The sequence below is a fragment of the Rissa tridactyla genome, chromosome W, assembly GCF_028500815.1.
Source record: "Rissa tridactyla isolate bRisTri1 chromosome W, bRisTri1.patW.cur.20221130, whole genome shotgun sequence".
NCBI classification, from domain to species: Eukaryota; Metazoa; Chordata; class Aves; order Charadriiformes; family Laridae; genus Rissa; species Rissa tridactyla.
The window spans coordinates 3,313,524-3,329,747 of record NC_071496.1 but is presented as its reverse complement, the minus strand read 5'-3'; the positions used below and the strand labels follow the sequence as shown (position 1 = coordinate 3,329,747).

The 16,224-nt window shown below is 47.8% G+C and overlaps 3 protein-coding genes, 1 long non-coding RNA gene and 3 other non-coding genes across 13 annotated transcripts in view; 1 reads left to right on the top strand and 6 right to left on the bottom strand.

Annotated features, from left to right (window-relative positions):
• The window catches only part of LOC128901939 (dymeclin), a 240,007-nt gene extending 237,653 nt beyond the window's left edge, over positions 1-2,354 (bottom strand). For 2 of the 5 annotated variants that reach the window (XM_054184095.1, XM_054184091.1), the window contains exon 1: positions 2,218-2,354. The gene's annotated coding sequence lies outside the window, so the exon portion shown is untranslated. The remainder of the gene's footprint in view (positions 1-2,217) is intronic. The other 3 variants (XM_054184096.1, XM_054184092.1, XM_054184094.1) reach the window with 3 other exon arrangements.
• Positions 2,355-2,821: 467 nt separating this feature from the next.
• On the top strand, positions 2,822-11,673 carry LOC128902056 (uncharacterized). Its single transcript, XR_008463605.1, has 4 exons — positions 2,822-2,877; positions 4,116-4,249; positions 9,505-9,643; positions 10,752-11,673. It is a non-coding gene; the product is annotated as an uncharacterized LOC128902056 (long non-coding RNA).
• Positions 7,052-10,453, bottom strand: LOC128902055 (UPF0729 protein C18orf32 homolog). 2 transcript variants are annotated; one of them, XM_054184386.1, is made up of 3 exons: positions 10,349-10,453; positions 8,335-8,587; positions 7,052-7,937 (listed from the first exon to the last, which is right to left on the bottom strand). In XM_054184386.1, the coding sequence occupies exons 2-3, from the start codon at positions 8,560-8,562 to the stop codon at positions 7,863-7,865; spliced, it is 303 nt and encodes a 100-aa protein (XP_054040361.1). In that variant the 5' UTR covers positions 8,563-8,587; positions 10,349-10,453; the 3' UTR covers positions 7,052-7,862. The 2 variants fall into 2 exon arrangements, with proteins under 2 accessions (XP_054040361.1, XP_054040360.1); XM_054184385.1 differs by lacking the exon at positions 10,349-10,453 and adding an exon at positions 9,344-9,384.
• On the bottom strand, positions 10,876-14,887 carry LOC128902054 (60S ribosomal protein L17). 2 transcript variants are annotated; one of them, XM_054184383.1, is made up of 7 exons: positions 14,843-14,887; positions 14,411-14,463; positions 14,278-14,318; positions 12,665-12,799; positions 12,259-12,357; positions 11,463-11,654; positions 10,876-10,968 (listed from the first exon to the last, which is right to left on the bottom strand). In XM_054184383.1, exons 2-7 carry the CDS (start codon positions 14,448-14,450, stop codon positions 10,921-10,923), a joined length of 555 nt encoding a protein of 184 aa, XP_054040358.1. In that variant the 5' UTR covers positions 14,451-14,463; positions 14,843-14,887; the 3' UTR covers positions 10,876-10,920. The 2 variants fall into 2 exon arrangements, with proteins under 2 accessions (XP_054040358.1, XP_054040359.1); XM_054184384.1 differs by having other exon boundaries at positions 14,721-14,849.
• LOC128902145 (small nucleolar RNA SNORD58) lies at positions 11,311-11,383 on the bottom strand. The gene has a single exon (XR_008463650.1). It is a non-coding gene; the product is annotated as a small nucleolar RNA SNORD58 (small nucleolar RNA).
• Positions 11,848-11,920, bottom strand: LOC128902144 (small nucleolar RNA SNORD58). The gene has a single exon (XR_008463649.1). It is a non-coding gene; the product is annotated as a small nucleolar RNA SNORD58 (small nucleolar RNA).
• LOC128902146 (small nucleolar RNA SNORD58) lies at positions 14,556-14,625 on the bottom strand. The gene has a single exon (XR_008463651.1). It is a non-coding gene; the product is annotated as a small nucleolar RNA SNORD58 (small nucleolar RNA).
• Positions 14,888-16,224: the final 1,337 nt, after the last annotated feature.

Below are 16,224 nucleotides of genomic sequence, written 5' to 3'. Positions count from 1 at the left end.
ACTTTACAGCTTAAGAATATACTACATATCAGTACCAGTATTACTGGTTTGACCGTTTCTTCTTCCAGTGGCCGAAGAGACCTTTATTACCAGAAACGCAGCAATGGTTTTCAAAAGTATAGTTTTACACAAGCTACTTGATAATCTATGATGGATTACAGTGTTGGAAGCTTTGTTCGATATGAAAATGTTTTATGATTATTAATTTGTCCCTTTTTTTTATATACTCAGTATACCTACCTAAAAATCAATTCATCATTGAGTTGCTACCATAATTAAAATGGGCAATGGGGTTTGATATAACAAGTCATACTAAGCCTAGCACAATTTAATAATCTACGCAGCTACTAGCTTGACATAGTTATCTCTTTATGGAAGGGATGTTAAGATTACTGTTACAAGTATTTAAGATTTTCTTCTTATTTCCCTTGCAGACGTAAATAAAGCTTGTCTAATGACCAAAGTAATGTTTTAAGAAGAAAAATTCAACTACCTTATAAGCTTCAGAAAGATGCTTAGGTGTTCACTAAAAGGTTTGCTGCCTTTTTGTTTTTTTAAATATTGGTATATTTTGCTATATTTCAAAGGCTATACAGTTATTTTGGCATCTGTACTCTTCCCACAACGGGGTATTACGCATATTTTCACAACAGAGTTATTTGTATCTACTTTAAATGCTTCCCACAGCTAGAAATGTATCTACAGCATAAAAAATGCATGTTATACTGAAGGCCGAATCTGTTTTGCATGCACAGCTGATTTTATATCATACTACACATCATGATTCATACTGCCTATCCCCAGGGTCTACTGCAAATGAAATTATACTTGCCAAAACGCGCGATTGCTACAAGGTGCAATAGGCTTTCCACTCTAGCGAATACATTTTGAAGAAATCTTATTATCATCTTTCACCGTCCGCTTTGACAACAGTTCATCAGCCACCAAAGAGGATTTCCTACTTTTAATGTTTTCTGATGTTAAAATCATCCTGGGGTCTTCCTATTCATCCGATAAAATCACTGGAAGCACCAGAACTGTCCAAGTTTAGTATTATAGAATCATAGAATGGTTTGGGTTGGAAGGGACCTTTTAAAGATCATCTAATGCCAACCCCCCTGCCATTAATTTGATTAAATACTTTCCGACTGAATTTATCACAAAATATTAAGCTGTGCTAGTAAAACATCCGCACAGGAGCTGGAGAGAAGGAGCTGATGTCTGTTTTCAGCCAGGTGAGAGTGATGAGCGGGGTCCAGCACCCCCAGGGCCATCCACGGGCTTCTCCTGATGCTGCAGCAACGTGAAAAGAGAAAACAGCCCAGGGGGAGCACAGAATGAGGCCTGCCTGAGCTCCTGGCGATATAAAGTGCAATAACAATTTTTAAGTTGCACCAACTGGAGCAACTTCAACGGTTTTGACTTAGGAATTGACAAGAAGAGGGATTACACAAGCCAGCAGCCTGCGTTAGGAAACCGGACCCAACCACCCGGGAGCTGCCCCTCCGCTCCCCCGCACTCAGAAAAAGTGCTCAATGCGGGGAAAATCATCAATCTACTCGCTTCTACGAATACCTCAAGCGATCACAACCGCAGCCCAGCACGTCAGCCCTCGGCACAGGCGGCGAAAGAAATCAGATTAGAGCCCACAAACTCACTACGCTCGGCACCGAAAATAAAAAAAAAAAAAAAAAAAGAAGAAATAAACAGCGCTCGGCAACGAAAGTATACGAGACAAAACCTGATGGCGATTAAGGCACGATAGAAGTGGTGTTTTAAACTGAAATATTTACGCTTTTGCTAAATGTTGTCCTTCAGAAGTATGGAAACAAACTGGGAGAAGGGGGCAGGAAGCTGAGGGAGCCCGAGCAGAGCCGCTATACTGCGGGAACAATCCCTCAGCACTACAAAACCCTCCGCTTCACGCCAACAGCACAGAAAATATGCCATTTTACAGCTTTTTCGTCAACAACAATCATCATTAGGCGTACAAAACGCGAAACACAGGTACGAGCCTCCCTCAGTCAGCCCTGACGGAGCCGGCACCGCTCACTCCGTGCCTGAGGGACCCCCGCAGCCCCTGTCAGGGAGGGCCCGGAGGGGCACCGCAAGCCGCCGGCCTCCCCAGCCCGCCGGGACGGGGCAGAGCCGCCGCGTCCACCCGCCACCGGCCGCTGCCCGGCTCGGGCCCGCAGGTACGGCCGAGGCCTCGCTTACCCCGTCAGCGACTCCCGTCCGCTCGCACCGCCAGGCCGCACGGCAGGAGGCGGCCGGCCCCGCCGCCCCGGTACCGCGGCGACCCCGGCGGGCCCGGCCAGGCCCGGCCCCGCTCCCTTCACCGGCCGCCGCCGCCCCCCGCCCGGCGCAGGCGCGCGCTCGCCGCCCGCCGTCCACGTCGCCAACGCCGCCCGCCGCGCGTGCGCAGGGCCCGGCGGCGGCTGAGGGGGGCGGCGCCGCGGGGCACGGCGGGAAGGGTAGTCCGGCGGCGGGAGGGACGGACAGCCGCCATCCGCGCCTCGGCCACCAGCGCCGGTGTCACCCTGCGGGAGAGACCTCCCCACTGCGGGAGGCTTCTCTCGGTAACCAGCGGCGTGTTCAGGCTGCGGCCCCGCTGTCACGGCCTCCCCCTCCCGCCTTTTCAGTCAGCGGGAGCTGAGGAACTCGAGCAAGCGGGACCTGAGGGAGCGGGGATTTACCCTCACGACGCTTTAACTAGGGCTACGGCAGCGATCGTCTCCCCGTAGTCAGCACTGGTGAGGCCCCACCTCCAATACTGTGTCCAGTTTTGGGCCCCTCACCACAGGAAAGACCTTGAGGTGCTGGAGCGTGTCCAGAGAAGGGCACCGGAGCTGGTGCGGGGTCTGGAGCACAAGTCTGGTGAGGAGCGGCTGAGGGAGCTGGGGGTGTTCAGCCTGGAGAAAAGGAGGCTGAGGGGAGACCTTCTCGCTCTCTGCAGCTCCCTGAAAGGAGGGGGTAGCCAGGGGGGGTCGGTCTCTTCTCCCAAGGAACAGGTGATGGGACAAGAGGAAAAGGCCTCAAGTTGCCCCAGGGGAGGTTTAGGATGGATATTGGGAATAATTTCTTCACTGAAAGGTTTGTCAAGCATTGGAAGAGGCTGCCCAGGGCAGTGGTGGAGTCGCCGTCCCTGGAGGTATTTAAAAGATGGGCAGACGTGGTGCTGAGGGACGTGGTTTAGCGGTGGACCTCGCAGTGTCAGGTTGATGGTTGGACTCGATGATCTGAAAGGTCCCTTCCAACCCAGACAATTCTATGATTCTAACTCATTGTTCCTGCCTCAGCTAACCTCCTGTCTCCATCTCTGAGGTGGGTTTTGTGCTGTGGGTAGCTGGTTCTACAAGTACCCGATGGTTCCATTGAACGGGAAACCCTTCCCAATATAATTAATCCTGAGCATAATCTCATTACTGCAGTGTGTGACCCTAAATAGGCAGCCCATCTCCTGCACGTGCAAGTGTACGGGCTGTGTGAGCAAATAGGGCATATGTAAACAGCGCAAGTGCAAAGGTGAGGTCTAACCATTTCATATACATTGCCACATAAAAGCAAAAATCTTGGCGTAGAGTTTGGCCTCCTTACGTCCACAGAGTGTTTGATCGGACATCTGAGGCAATAAAAAGGGCGCACAGTCAACAGTTAGAGTGGCTGTAAAAGAGGTACCACTGTGTGCACAAAAAGGAAATTGAAAAACAATCCTCACGCAAAATACAAGCATTGCTACATCTACCCACGTATAAATACATCTATTCATAAATATATCTACTCATAACATTTTAAATACTTCATGTTTCAAATACAATGAAAGAAAGATACAGCGCTAGGATCTAAAAACATGTCTCAAACAAGAGAATCGCTGTAGAAACGTGGCTTCAATTAAACTACTGCAGTCAGGTTCGCTACAAAAATAATGAGTCTCCAAAACCGAAAATATTATTTGGTTCATCGAGCATGTTCTAACAATCAGAAAACTGCACAAAGAAGATAATCCCCCCTTTCATGTATTAGTCAGTTTAATGAAACAGAATTAGTTCTCATTGAAAGCAGATTTAGCTAATCTAAGTGTAAATTAAATTTCTCTTCATTTCCTTTACCTGCAGCCTCGGCAAGGACTGTTCTTTCAGCAATAATGTTCTGCATTGTACAGAAATCAAGAAGGAATGACTCCAAGGACTGAACCTTAACAGCACGCCCAATAACTCCCGGAAGGCTGGAGCGCGATTGCTACATTTGGGTAATAACAGCATATTGTATTACTGTCATTAGATCAGCTTTGTGGATAGAATTTAACTGTGTTCTATGAACACATCTGAATAAAGATAATTTTGCACTGAATTCATTGCTACTTTAGACATCCCGTCCTTAGAGGCTGATTGTGTTCAGTTTAACCTGCCAGAATTTCCTTTGCTTGCAGAATCAGGCCCATCAAAATAATGGGCAACATAAAACCTTTTGTTTCAGAATTTTTTGCACTATTTTAAAGGTGTATTTCAATTAAGTTTATTTTAAGTCTTTGGCACCCGGCTACCTCAGCAAGCCAACTCATGGAAAGTACCGTGTCACCTTCTCATAAAGAAAAAATATTTTACATTAGTTCATTTGAATATTTTTTCAAATATTTTCAAGCTGGATTTCTTGATTCTTCCTCGATAGTATTTAAATAAAACCAGAGAGCTTTAATGCTGAAGATCTTAGGACTAGATTTGCAGAAAAACTTTGGTCCTTAAAGATGTCTACTCTGCAATTTTCTTGAAGTCTTCGGTATAAATGAAGCTGCTAATTGCTGTAGGAAATTCTGGTGGATGTCCACCCGCCATCATTGGGTGCCTAAGCCCTTTGGTTAAACCTTGCTTTTAGTGAGTAACAAACATAGGGAAATTTTCTCAGTTAAATTAAATTTACCTCATATATATTGTTCTCTCATTTGAGGATCTCCTTAATTTCTACTTATTTTTCTTGAACAAGGCTTTGTGCGCTTTGCATCCCAGCAGATGATCTGCACCCCTGCCCAGGCTCAGGCTTTCACCTATTTCACCTGACTTTTCACTATTCACAACACAACAATAGGATTATTGCCCCATTCTTGGAAAAGAATAGGAACAGAAGAGTTGCAACACAAACATCCTGCCAGGACTTAGAGTGAATTGCTTCATTCAAGAAAGTTTTGTGATGTAGATTACTTACATTAGTGTTTAACCGCAGCTAATAAAAATACCGAGACACCATTCCAGAGAGCACAGTGTAATTTTACTTGCATTATCTGCCTATTTTGCTTTTTGCAGCCTTTCCAGTAGTCCTGGTGTTTAAATACAGTGCTGGCACACGGCTGAAATCCTACGTCAGCCTGCAGCCTCATTTACTACGCAGTTTCTTTTCCATATTACCGTCTGATGCATTTCCTTCTATAATAATATCCTGAATAACTCAAAATAATTAATTATGTACACTTTATAAATTGACTGCGTACATTGTGCTTGCTTACTGCAGGGGGGTTGGACTAGATGACCTTTAAAGGTCCCTTCCAACCCAACAGATTCTAGGATTCACAAATTAAAGGAGCCCCAGTACAGCTCTTGTTCTACTTTTTGCCTTGTTCACAGTGGTTGGAGGTGAATATATTACTCCAAAACTTTGGCCTGTTTATGAGATACCTAGTATTTTAAACCAGTGGATAAAGTTACCTGCCCTGGGATTGTCCCTTAGCCGAAGGGACAATCTTTTCATCACTGCTTACGACGGAATAACACATACTCGTGGTTCAGCTGCACACCCGCAAGGAATCTTCATTTCTAGTGCCACGCGAAAGACACTGTACATGACCTCAGTTCTTGAGTGACCTTCCCAGACAGTTTACTCCTTTCTCATTGCAAGGTGATTCCAGACCCCTAAAAGTTCCCAGCTTTCAGATTTAGAGCGTGAACTTGGACACCAGTAGCAGAGGAATTGATTGTCTGGGGTGAGGTGGGGGGGTGTTTGGTTTAGAAACCCCAACACACCACAGCAAAGACTGCGTCCACCTTTCACCAGCTGACAGGGTACAATTTGTTGCAACAATAAGGGCAAAATATCCAAAGATACAGAGGACAAAAACAATCGGAAACTAGTGCAGCCTCTTTCCCTTGCTTCCGCTTCCCAGTCCCTGTCTTTTCCACTACAGGATCCACACAACAACATCTGTGAGAAGTTAGAGGAGTGCATAGTTAGTATTGTTCACTTTTATTGTATGAATTATACCATGCGGGCATGCTCAGAGTAATAAAACCAGGCTTTAATATCACAAAGGGTAGATACGTCACCCGTCTAGGGGAAAGCTCTGTCTGTGATGGGGGATTATGTTCCAAGGATGATGCAAAAGCCTATTAAACAGCAAAACCGAATTCACTTCCTAACAGACTAGGTCATTAAGGGAGAGCAAACGGCGTCTTACAAGGAGTTTTCTGTGATTCAGCTCATTACAGAAGTAACGGGTGTAACAAACAGGGCTGTGAGCATTGCCGATCAATTCACACAAGACCTGACAAAACCGGACAGTGGTAGGAAATAATACGCCTCACCAGCGGCATTTGGTGGGGATCAAACAAGTCTCCAGACAAATTAATTATCTGGTAGGAAAAAACATGGTTGCAAGAACAAGACTGGACCTCAGTGACAGTTCAAGGACTGCGCATGAAAAAAGGACTTTGCGGAAAATGATAAATCCTAAATAACAACCCAAAATTGCCAGAATTATTTCGGTTTGAGTCTTCTGAAGAGCGCTCTGGTTTGACGGAGAGGACGAAGCAGGAATTACCACTTCTCTTCCTTAATAAGCACAGGGACATCCAAAACACTTCACAACCGCGCTGCCGTGTTGGGATGCAAGTCAGTACCAGAACACGTCTTCCCAGGAGCAGGCAACGCTCACTTTCTTTATCCTGAAGTCAGTAGTTTTATCACCTCCCTCTGCCTGGAGCCTGTCTGCAGGTTTTTAAAGATTTTCGTACCACTTTATAGATATTTATAGCTCAGAAGCCGAAAAACAATTGTATGAAGCAACTTATTTTTAAATAAAATCCTGGTTTATTATAATTCAAATTACACAAGCATGTTAAAGAGGTTTTAATTGGATTTTTTGGGGGGTTTTTTTTTGTTTTTTTGTTGTTGTTGTTTTGTTTTTGTTTTTTTTAAGACTGCACCATTTTAAACCACCGCAACAGAATACAAAGCAACAATTCTCTCGCATCATGCCCGTGCTGCTCCTCTTCGGGAAAGAAAGGCACAATGTTTCAAGGAAAATAATTAATGGAAGTATCCACTCAAGACTTTCTGCTTTTAGTAAGCTAAGTAAATTTTGCATACAGCATGACTGCTTTAGCTCATCCACAGATTTTGACATCAAAAAATCTAAACTCTTCATAATTTAACATGATGCTCCATAATTTTCATGATGCTTATGTTGCCACAATGCAATTCAGAGTTCGTTAGCGAGGTCAAGAAGAGGTATAGCTTTTAAGGTGAAAGCCTGCAGTATGGCGCTAGCAGTGAGGAAAACTAATATGCTGAGATAAATACACCTTCCAAAGCTATATTTATTCATAACTTATTTAACCTAAACTCTAATCACACCAAACAGATTATAGATTAAAAGTAGTTCCAGTGAGGAAAATCAAGAACATCAGTTTTCAAACATTTTAAATTAAGAAATGTGCTAGCTGCCAATTTAGTGGCAAGAGAGACCCTCTCCTGGTAAGTGATAAGGGTTTTTATTCAGCTTCAATGTGCAAAGAAAAAAAAAAGTCTCAAAGTGAGAGAAATATCACCAGTTCATATTGGACACAAGGGAATAAAATCCTCAGGAATGAATTCTTTTAATCCGTTTTCTTGTCAGAAACCTCTGTGGATCTCTTTGTGGCGATTCCATTTGCAACCCCATTGCTTTCGAACTGCAAAGAAAAAGACAGCGTCGTTAATGGGATGTCAAAAAAAAAAAAAGGACTCCACACCCAAAACAATAACAGCTGGTGATGAAAATGGCTTTTAGAAGCAAGACCAGTGGAGATCTGCGAAGAAATCTGCAGCAAGACCCAACGGGGTGGTGTCTCTTTAGAGTTGAAAATAATTATTGCTCGGCAGGGAGGAAATAAGGGCAGAGACAACAAATCAAATCTTTGCATTTTGTTAGAAGAGATAAATAATGTTTTCATCCGTTATGAGTGGCAGAGCTAACTGAAGAGCGGAAGAGAGCCGTAAAAATGTCCGTAAAACCACTCCTTTGTGGTCCCCACCCTGAACTACTGCTTTATGCAAGCTCCCCTCGTTAGCTAAAGGCATTAATCTTACTTTATAAATTCCGAACTCATCCTCTTGATCTCTTTTCCTGGCTGAAGGTGCCCGCAGATTTCCAGCGCTGCCTCCTTGACCTTGTTTCATGGCTGTTGTTTCTTCCACGGCTTTCTTGGGCCAGACGCGCTTAATGAAAGGCGCGATAACAGGGTAGATGTAGGGTTCCAGGAATTTCTTGTAGACCCAGAGGAGAACGGGAATGACAATACAAGGAATGCACACCATGGCTTCCTCTTGTTCTGTGACAAAGCTGGCGAGGGGAGAAAAAAAAAAACAACAAACTTAAGATGACAGTGTTTGTATGCCATGAGCTAAGAAATGTCTTAAATAATGAATAAGGATTGTAGTTGATACTCGAACATAAATGATTCTTTATGTTAAAGTTTCCAAAGTGCTCTACGTTCCGATGTTATAAAATCCTTAACAAAAAATACGGCAAACGTTCTTGACATTGTAACAAAAAAGGAGTAGAGTTTGCATTCAATTCCTCATACTTACAGGTGGAACTTAGAAAAACAAATTCAGAAAATAAAAGCTTTTTGCTTAAATCACACAAAACCAGTTTAAGCAGCGAGTGCAGATATTAGCCCAGAGAAGCCAAAAGGTTTGCTTTTCTTATTCCCTTTTTAATGAAGGTGAAACTAAAGGGCAGGACTCCAATCCGTCTAGTGGTTTGCTACCATGGAAGGGCAGGTCGGTGGGAGGAGAGAAGAAAATCCTAGTCCGGATTTAAGAAAAGCAGAATATCGGATATTTTCTTCCTTCCGCACCAATCCCATACAATCAGCCACTTAATTCAAAAATGAATCCTTCCCTCTCTCCAAAAAGCAGAAAGACGACTTCAAAAACAGCCTGCCGTGAAAAGAGCTGAAAGCCAAAGCGCAGGGGCAAAAAGGTACAACTGGGAGAGGAAGGAGTTAATTAGGATCCAGTTAATTAGGATCAGAGCTGGCGCCGATGAGCGATATATTATAGCTCTGCCGCACAGCACAGCTTTGTCCTTCACCATCCTCCTTCCCAGGCTGCTGACATCCGAATTCTCACTAAAAACAAGCAAAACAAAAGCTTTTCAGGTTGGAGAATGAAGAAGCAGACGCGCACGCTTCATCTGGGGTCAGAATTTAACTCTTTTTTGTTGTTTTGTTTTGCTTTTTTTTTTTTTTTAAGCCATCCTAAAGATTTTTAGCCCCAGGCCCTCTGGAACGGCAGAGTATCAATTCCCGCTTGACTGCTTTGGCTGCTTCAAACCTCGTTTTACAGGATCTGAAGACAGAGAGGCATCTTCAATTAAGACTACGTGAATGAGGTAATCCATTAAAGCCCTTCAAAAAGCCCATTCCTATATTATCTCCACCAGAACTGAATTTTTTGGGGAAGATTTCGTGGATTTGTCCCTTGGCCGAGGGACCGCCCTGGCCTGGCTGTGCCAGGTGATGGATGGGGTCGAGGTTCCAGCCCCAAAAAACAGGTCGTACCTTCGCCGGGGGCAAAAACCAGTCAAGAAAATTAATATATTAATAGAATTAAATATCGTTCAGGGCTGTCTTCTGTGGTTTGGGGACGTGCTGTTGGCCGATTAACAAGCAATTCATTGTTAGGGGGAAAAAGACCTCAACAAAACACCACAAAAATCCCCCAAACGAACAAAATAAAGCAAAATGGTCCGAGTTTTAACAGCAAGTTTATCTCTTTGTGATACGAGCTTTTTTGTTTATGGGTTGGGTTTGGCTTGGCAGGGCGGCGTTGGGGCCGAGCGCTCCCCGGCCCACCTGCCCCGGCCACGTTCCCCTCGGTACCGACGTGAAGGCCGGAGCGCAAAAACCTTCCGAATCGATAAATTTTCCCTCAGAAACGCGCGGAAACCGAAGAGCTCCGCAGCGCGGCCCGAGCCGCCGCGTTTCGGGAACGGCCCCTGGTTAACGGAGCCGCGGAGACGGGGGCGAGCGGCCGGGCGGGCAGAACGCGAAGGGAACCCCCGGGGAGCAGCCCCCCGCCCCGGCCCCGCACTCACCTCCCCCGGCCGCAACCCAGCACCGCTACCAGCAGCAGCCGCCGCCGCCGCCTCCTCCGCCCCGCCGGAAACGGGGTCCGCACTTCCGGCTGACGCGCGCCGCCAGCTGGCCGCCAATGGGAGAAGGCGAGGGGTATGTCACGTGACTCAAGCCCCGCCCCTTCAGCCGGCGCACGCCCCGCTCCCGCCCTCACCTTTAAAATACCGCAAATACGTGCAAAAATCCCACCTTAAATTAAAAAGTTCAGGTTTTATGTCTCCGACGGAGCTCTGGGGGCGCAGAGATGCTGCTGGCGGTGTCCAGGCACGGACAGCAGCGGGGGGAAACAAAAACCAGCGTTTGCTTCAAATTATCTGATTTTATAATTAATAATATCTGACTATATTATATTATTCTCCGCAGCACCCCCACAGCCAAGTAACACGCTTTGGGTGGCAGCTCTGCCATGTCCCACAGCAACGCGCCAGCAGAGCCACGGGGCGCCACGTACGGCCTTGAAAGAGCGCAGAAGCTCACACAATAAATCTTCAATTTTTTAAAATTTTATTTATATACATCTGTTGCGCCAGATTTACTCCCGAGCCATCAGCTTTTGCTTCTTCAGCTTCTTCTGGGAAATCTGCAGAACAAAACACAGGAGTGAGAAGAGAGCGACAGGCTACAGCCCGTACGAAACATCGGACAAATAAGTTTATGGTCATACTCCTAACTGAGATTTCTTAGAAATTTCTTCACCGGTTTACGAAGCGTTCCGTTAATTACACCTGGACATAATTAAGTGCCCTTAAAAATACTGCTTACAGGCTGTCAGCTCGATTTCAATTTCATTGAAATGCATCAAATTCCAACGGAACGATGGAAATACGCCATCGTTCAACAACCCGGGCTCCCCGAGGAGCTGCCCGTCCCCGGGGGGAGGACGAACCAACTGTAACCTCTCAAATTTACAATAAATATTGAGGTTGCTCAGAAATAACTTATTCATTTTTTTTCATGGGTGTTCCAAAGGTGTCCTAAGATAGTCATCACCGCAACCTCCCCGTCTGCGGAGCACCCGGACTCCGATTTCGCGACCGCGACGCTCAAGAGGAGGAAGGATGGGCCATTCCGTACCTTTTTCTTTTGAGCGACTTCCTCCTCGGGCTTGGGGACGATCTGCTCCTTCTCGGTGAGGATCATCTCGATGTGGCAGGGGGAGCTCATGTAAGGGTTGATGCGCCCGTGCGCCCGGTAGGTGCGGCGGCGCATTTTGGGAGCCTTGTTGACCTGGATGTGCTCGATCACCAGAGAATCCACGTCCAGCCCCTGGCGGGGTGGGGGGGGGTGGGGGAAAAAAGAGGGAAAAATACAACTTGCAACTCGTTTTTCTCTTCAAATAAATAATCTCCACGGAACTTCCCAGCGAATTAGAGCTGAACTCAGCAATGCTCAGAACTGAGCAGTTACCGAGACGCCACCACACCCTTCTACACGTCACGATAAATTGAAAATGATGCTGATGGCTCAGAAAAAGATGGTTTGTTTTTTTTCATGGTTATTCCAAAGGTGTCCTAAGATAGTCATCACTGCCATCAAAGCCACCAAATTAAGCGCCGAGCACGTTACGAAGATACAAACGGACCAAGGATCCACAGATTTTGTCCTTTTTTGTAGGTTTTAAGAGACCCAAGCCACGCTTATTCTAAGCCGTTGATAACCACGCGCCAACTGTGTGTCAAAAACGACTACTCGCGTTATTTCACATCTGAGAAAAATCACAACTCGCATTTTAACCTGGAAAATGCCGGCAGCCTAATTCAAACGAACAGCACACCAACAACTCAACTCAGTTTGACCTACAAAGCCGGCCTTATCCCCCCACCGAGTTCAGGGCTGCTGACGCGAACACCGCGCGTCTGACGACACCTACCTTGAGCTCAGCGTTGCTCTCCGCGTTTTTGAGCATGTGCAGCAAGAATTCCGCGCTTTTCTTGGGCCAGCGTCCCTGCGTCCAGCCCCACTGCTTGGCCTGGAAGAAGAGGAATTCCGTTTTTATCCTGGCACAACGTAACTTACCCTTTACACGCCATTAACTTGCCATTACAACCCTTTTTGTTCAGAACCCACCAAAATAATTAAAGTAAAGTAATTACGTGACGCTGCAAGCAGATGCAGCGCTTGCTGTACTGGAATTTAGAATATTTCTTTCCCCCCCCTTAATACATAAAATTGTCATAACCAACGACAGACTATTCTCCACGTCGTCTCAACACCATCATTCTTCTCTTCTCCAAGCAGCCGCAGTTTCCTTCCCTCCTTTCCACCTCGGACCTCACCTGGGCGCACCTCCCGACTCCCCCGTTGTAGCGGCGGAAGGGGACACATTGCTTCTTCAGGGTGACGTCCTTCAGGTACTTGGTGGCCTTGCGGATGTGCATGCCCTTGATGGCCTGGGCGGTCTCACGAGTGTTCTAGCAACACAAAACAAAACTGCTCTTAACAGATCTTTCCATGTCACAATGGCAGAAAAACCACTTCTCTTCCTTTCCTGGATCCCATTCTTTTTGCTACAAACTCAGTTTAAAAGAAGCCCTAACGCACAAAAAAAAAAAAATAATTAAAAAGTGAAGAATAATTCACAACGCCTTTTATTTTGTTGTTACCTACATGACTTCCATTACTGAATTTGTGGCTCTGGCGTATCTTTATTATTTTTTTACCTAACAGCTAGAGCTTTCCAACTAACAAAATTAAAAATGGAGCATTTATACTTTTCATCGCTCCTCTTTGGTCGCTAATCTCAAAAAAAGCAGGAGCCTGAAGAGTAAGTTTCTACTGAAATGTCACCAGATGACACCTCAGAGGAAGCAATGAAAAAACAAGCTACATAAACAGCATCGATTCTGCCCCTCTGCTCCGCTCGGGGGAGACCCCCTGCAGCGCTGCCTCCAGCTCTGGGGCACCAACAGCAGAAGGACACGGAGCTGTTGGAGCGGGGCCAGAGGAGGCCCCGGAGATGCTGGGAGGGCTGGAGCCCCTCTGCTGGGAGGACAGGCTGAGAGAGCTGGGGGGGTTCAGCCTGGAGAAGAGAAGGCTCCGCGGAGACCTCAGAGCCCCTTCCAGTCCCTCAAGGGGCTCCAGGAAAGCTGGGGAGGGACTCTGGAGCAGGGAGGGGAGCCATGGGACGAGGGGGAATGGTTTTAAACTGGAAGAGGGGAGATTGAGATGGGATATTGGGAAGAAACTCTTTGGTGTGAGGGTGGTGAGCCCCTGGCCCAGGTTGCCCAGAGAAGCTGTGGCTGCCCCATCCCTGGAGGGGTTCAAGGCCAGGCTGGACGGGGCTTGGAGCAACCTGGGCTGGTGGGAGGTGTCCCTGCCCAGGGCAGGGGGTGGCACTGGATGGGCTTTAAATTCCCTTCCAACCCAAACCATTCTATGGTTCTATAAACAAGTTACAATGTAATTATCTCCCTAAGGGAATTATAAAGGGGAGAGAAAAAAAGATTCAAACACAAAATCAAGAATCAAATATCAGTGTTGAAGACTGCATACTAAATGTGACAGAGTAACTGTAATCCTACCTGATCACAATGAAAGAGCAAAACAAAGTGAAAAGCCAGAATACGACAAACAAGACAAATCGCTTATCTGACACCAGCCCAATTCCTCCTGCTAAATTCAACGCAACTCTTTTCCCATTGTATTTTTATTATCTGTATTAGACAGGAAGCTCTTTAGGACACACCACGTTATTCTTCCTCCTGTAGGTGAAAACCATTACAAGCAGCTAAAGCAAACGCTGGCCATAACCTACCCGAACACACTTAAGTACCTGTGTAACGACACAGCAAAGTAAAAAGGACACTTCCTTCAAAAAAATACCAACAAAAAGCAACGATAAAACCCCTAAACAAACACATTTACGTTTCCTGCTACGCAGGCTGCGCACCTTGAAATGCACTCGCAGGTTGGATCCCCGGGACTTGCATGCTGCGGAGAGAAAAGACCAATTTTAGGAATGACAACCTCACGGGTTTTGGTGAAGCCTGAGGCGAGCGTCCACGACAAACAAAACAACTCACATTTCGTGGGGTTCTCCGGATCCAGGGAGTAGCGCACCATTTTCGAGTCTTAGCTGGAAAAAAAAAAATTAAAAAAAATTAAACCCCCATATATTAAACTTCTAAGGTAGACGTGGAGAATCAGGATTGTTCACGTTACTAAGCAGCCGCTCAGGAATTACGCTTTCTTTTCACAATTAAATCCAAAGGTGTCCTAAGAGAAGTCATCACCGCAGCCGAGGCCTCTCCCCAGGGCCTGCTTCCACCTCACCCCCCCGACACCCCCCAGCTCCGCCACCTCCAGCCCCAGCCCGTCCTCCCCCGCAAATACCGAGGGCGTCCGGCGAGGCGGACCCAGCCCTGGCCCCCTGCTCGCCCGCCCGGGGCCGCCGGGGCGGGATGGGAAGGGATGGGGAGGGGATGCGAGTCCGCGGCCCGCCATGGCTCCCTCACCTCAGGGCGGCGGCGGGGAAGAGGGAGCGCGGGGCACGCCGGGAGCGGGAAGAGCCGCCAGCTCTCGCGAGATTTGCGCCAGGGAGCGTCGCGGAGGTGCCGCGCCGGGCGCGGGGCGAAGGGCGCCGGAGGGACCGTCGATAAAGGCTCCGACCTTCCACAGGCGCTGGGGCTTGTTCTCTTTAATATCTTTATAACGACGCGGGGATGGAGGGCACCCTCAGTCGCAGACGACACCGAGTTGGGCGGGTGTGTTGATCTCCTTGAGGGCAGGACGGCTCTGCAGAGGGATGTGGACAGGCTGGATGGATGGGCCGAGGCCAGTGGCGTGAGGTTCACCAAGGCCAAGTGCCGGGTCCTGCACTTGGGTCACACCAACCCCATGGACGCTCCAGGCCTGGGGCAGAGCGGCTGGAGAGCTGCCCGGCGGACAAGGACCTGGGGGTGTTGGTCGACAGTGGCTGAGAATGAGCCAGCTGTGTGCCCAGGTGGCCAAGGAGGCCACCAGCATCCTGGCCTGTGTCAGGAACAGTGTGGCCAGCAGGGCTGGGGCAGTGACCGTCCCCCCCTGCACTGGGCACTGGGGAGGCCCCACCTCGAGGGCTGTGTCCAGTTTTGGGCCCCTCACCACAGGAAAGACCTTGAGGGGCTGGAGCGTGTCCAGAGAAGGGCAACGGAGCTGGTGAGGGGTCTGGAGCACAAGTCTGGTGAGGAGCGGCTGAGGGAGCTGGGGGTGTTCAGCCTGGAGAAGAGGAGGCTGAGGGGAGACCTTCTCGCTCTCTGCAGCTCCCTGAAAGGAGGGGGTAGCCAGGGGGGGTCGGTCTCTTCTGCCAAGGAACCGGTGATGGGACAAGAGGAAAAGGCCTCAAGTTGCACCAGGGGAGGTTTAGGATGGATATTAGGAGAAATGTCTTCCCTGAAAGGGTTGTCAAGCATTGGAAGAGGCTGCCCAGGGCAGTGGTGGAGTCGCCGTCCCTGGAGGGCTTTAAAAGCCGGGCAGACGTGGTGCTCAGTGGTGGTTTAGCAGGTGGTTTTGGCAGTGCTGAGTTAACGGTTGGACTCGATGATCTTAAAGGTCTTTTCCAACCGAAACGATTCTATGATTCTGTGAGCGCGGGCACGGACCCTGTCCTGGTTTGAGGTAAAACGTACGAACACGCACCTGCACAGGGCCTGTCCCCACAAAATGGTGCCCTGAGGGGTCGGTCCCTTGCTGTGCAGGGGAGAGACCTGCTGGAGTCAGGAGAGACTGACACTGGAGCCGGGACACAACTTTATTAACCCTCAGCTCCGGGCCAGCGGGATTTGCAGACCAGAAACGAGTGGAGACGGGAGCAAGGAGCAAACCCAAGGGCTGCAGCTAGATGGCGGCTCAGGATGAG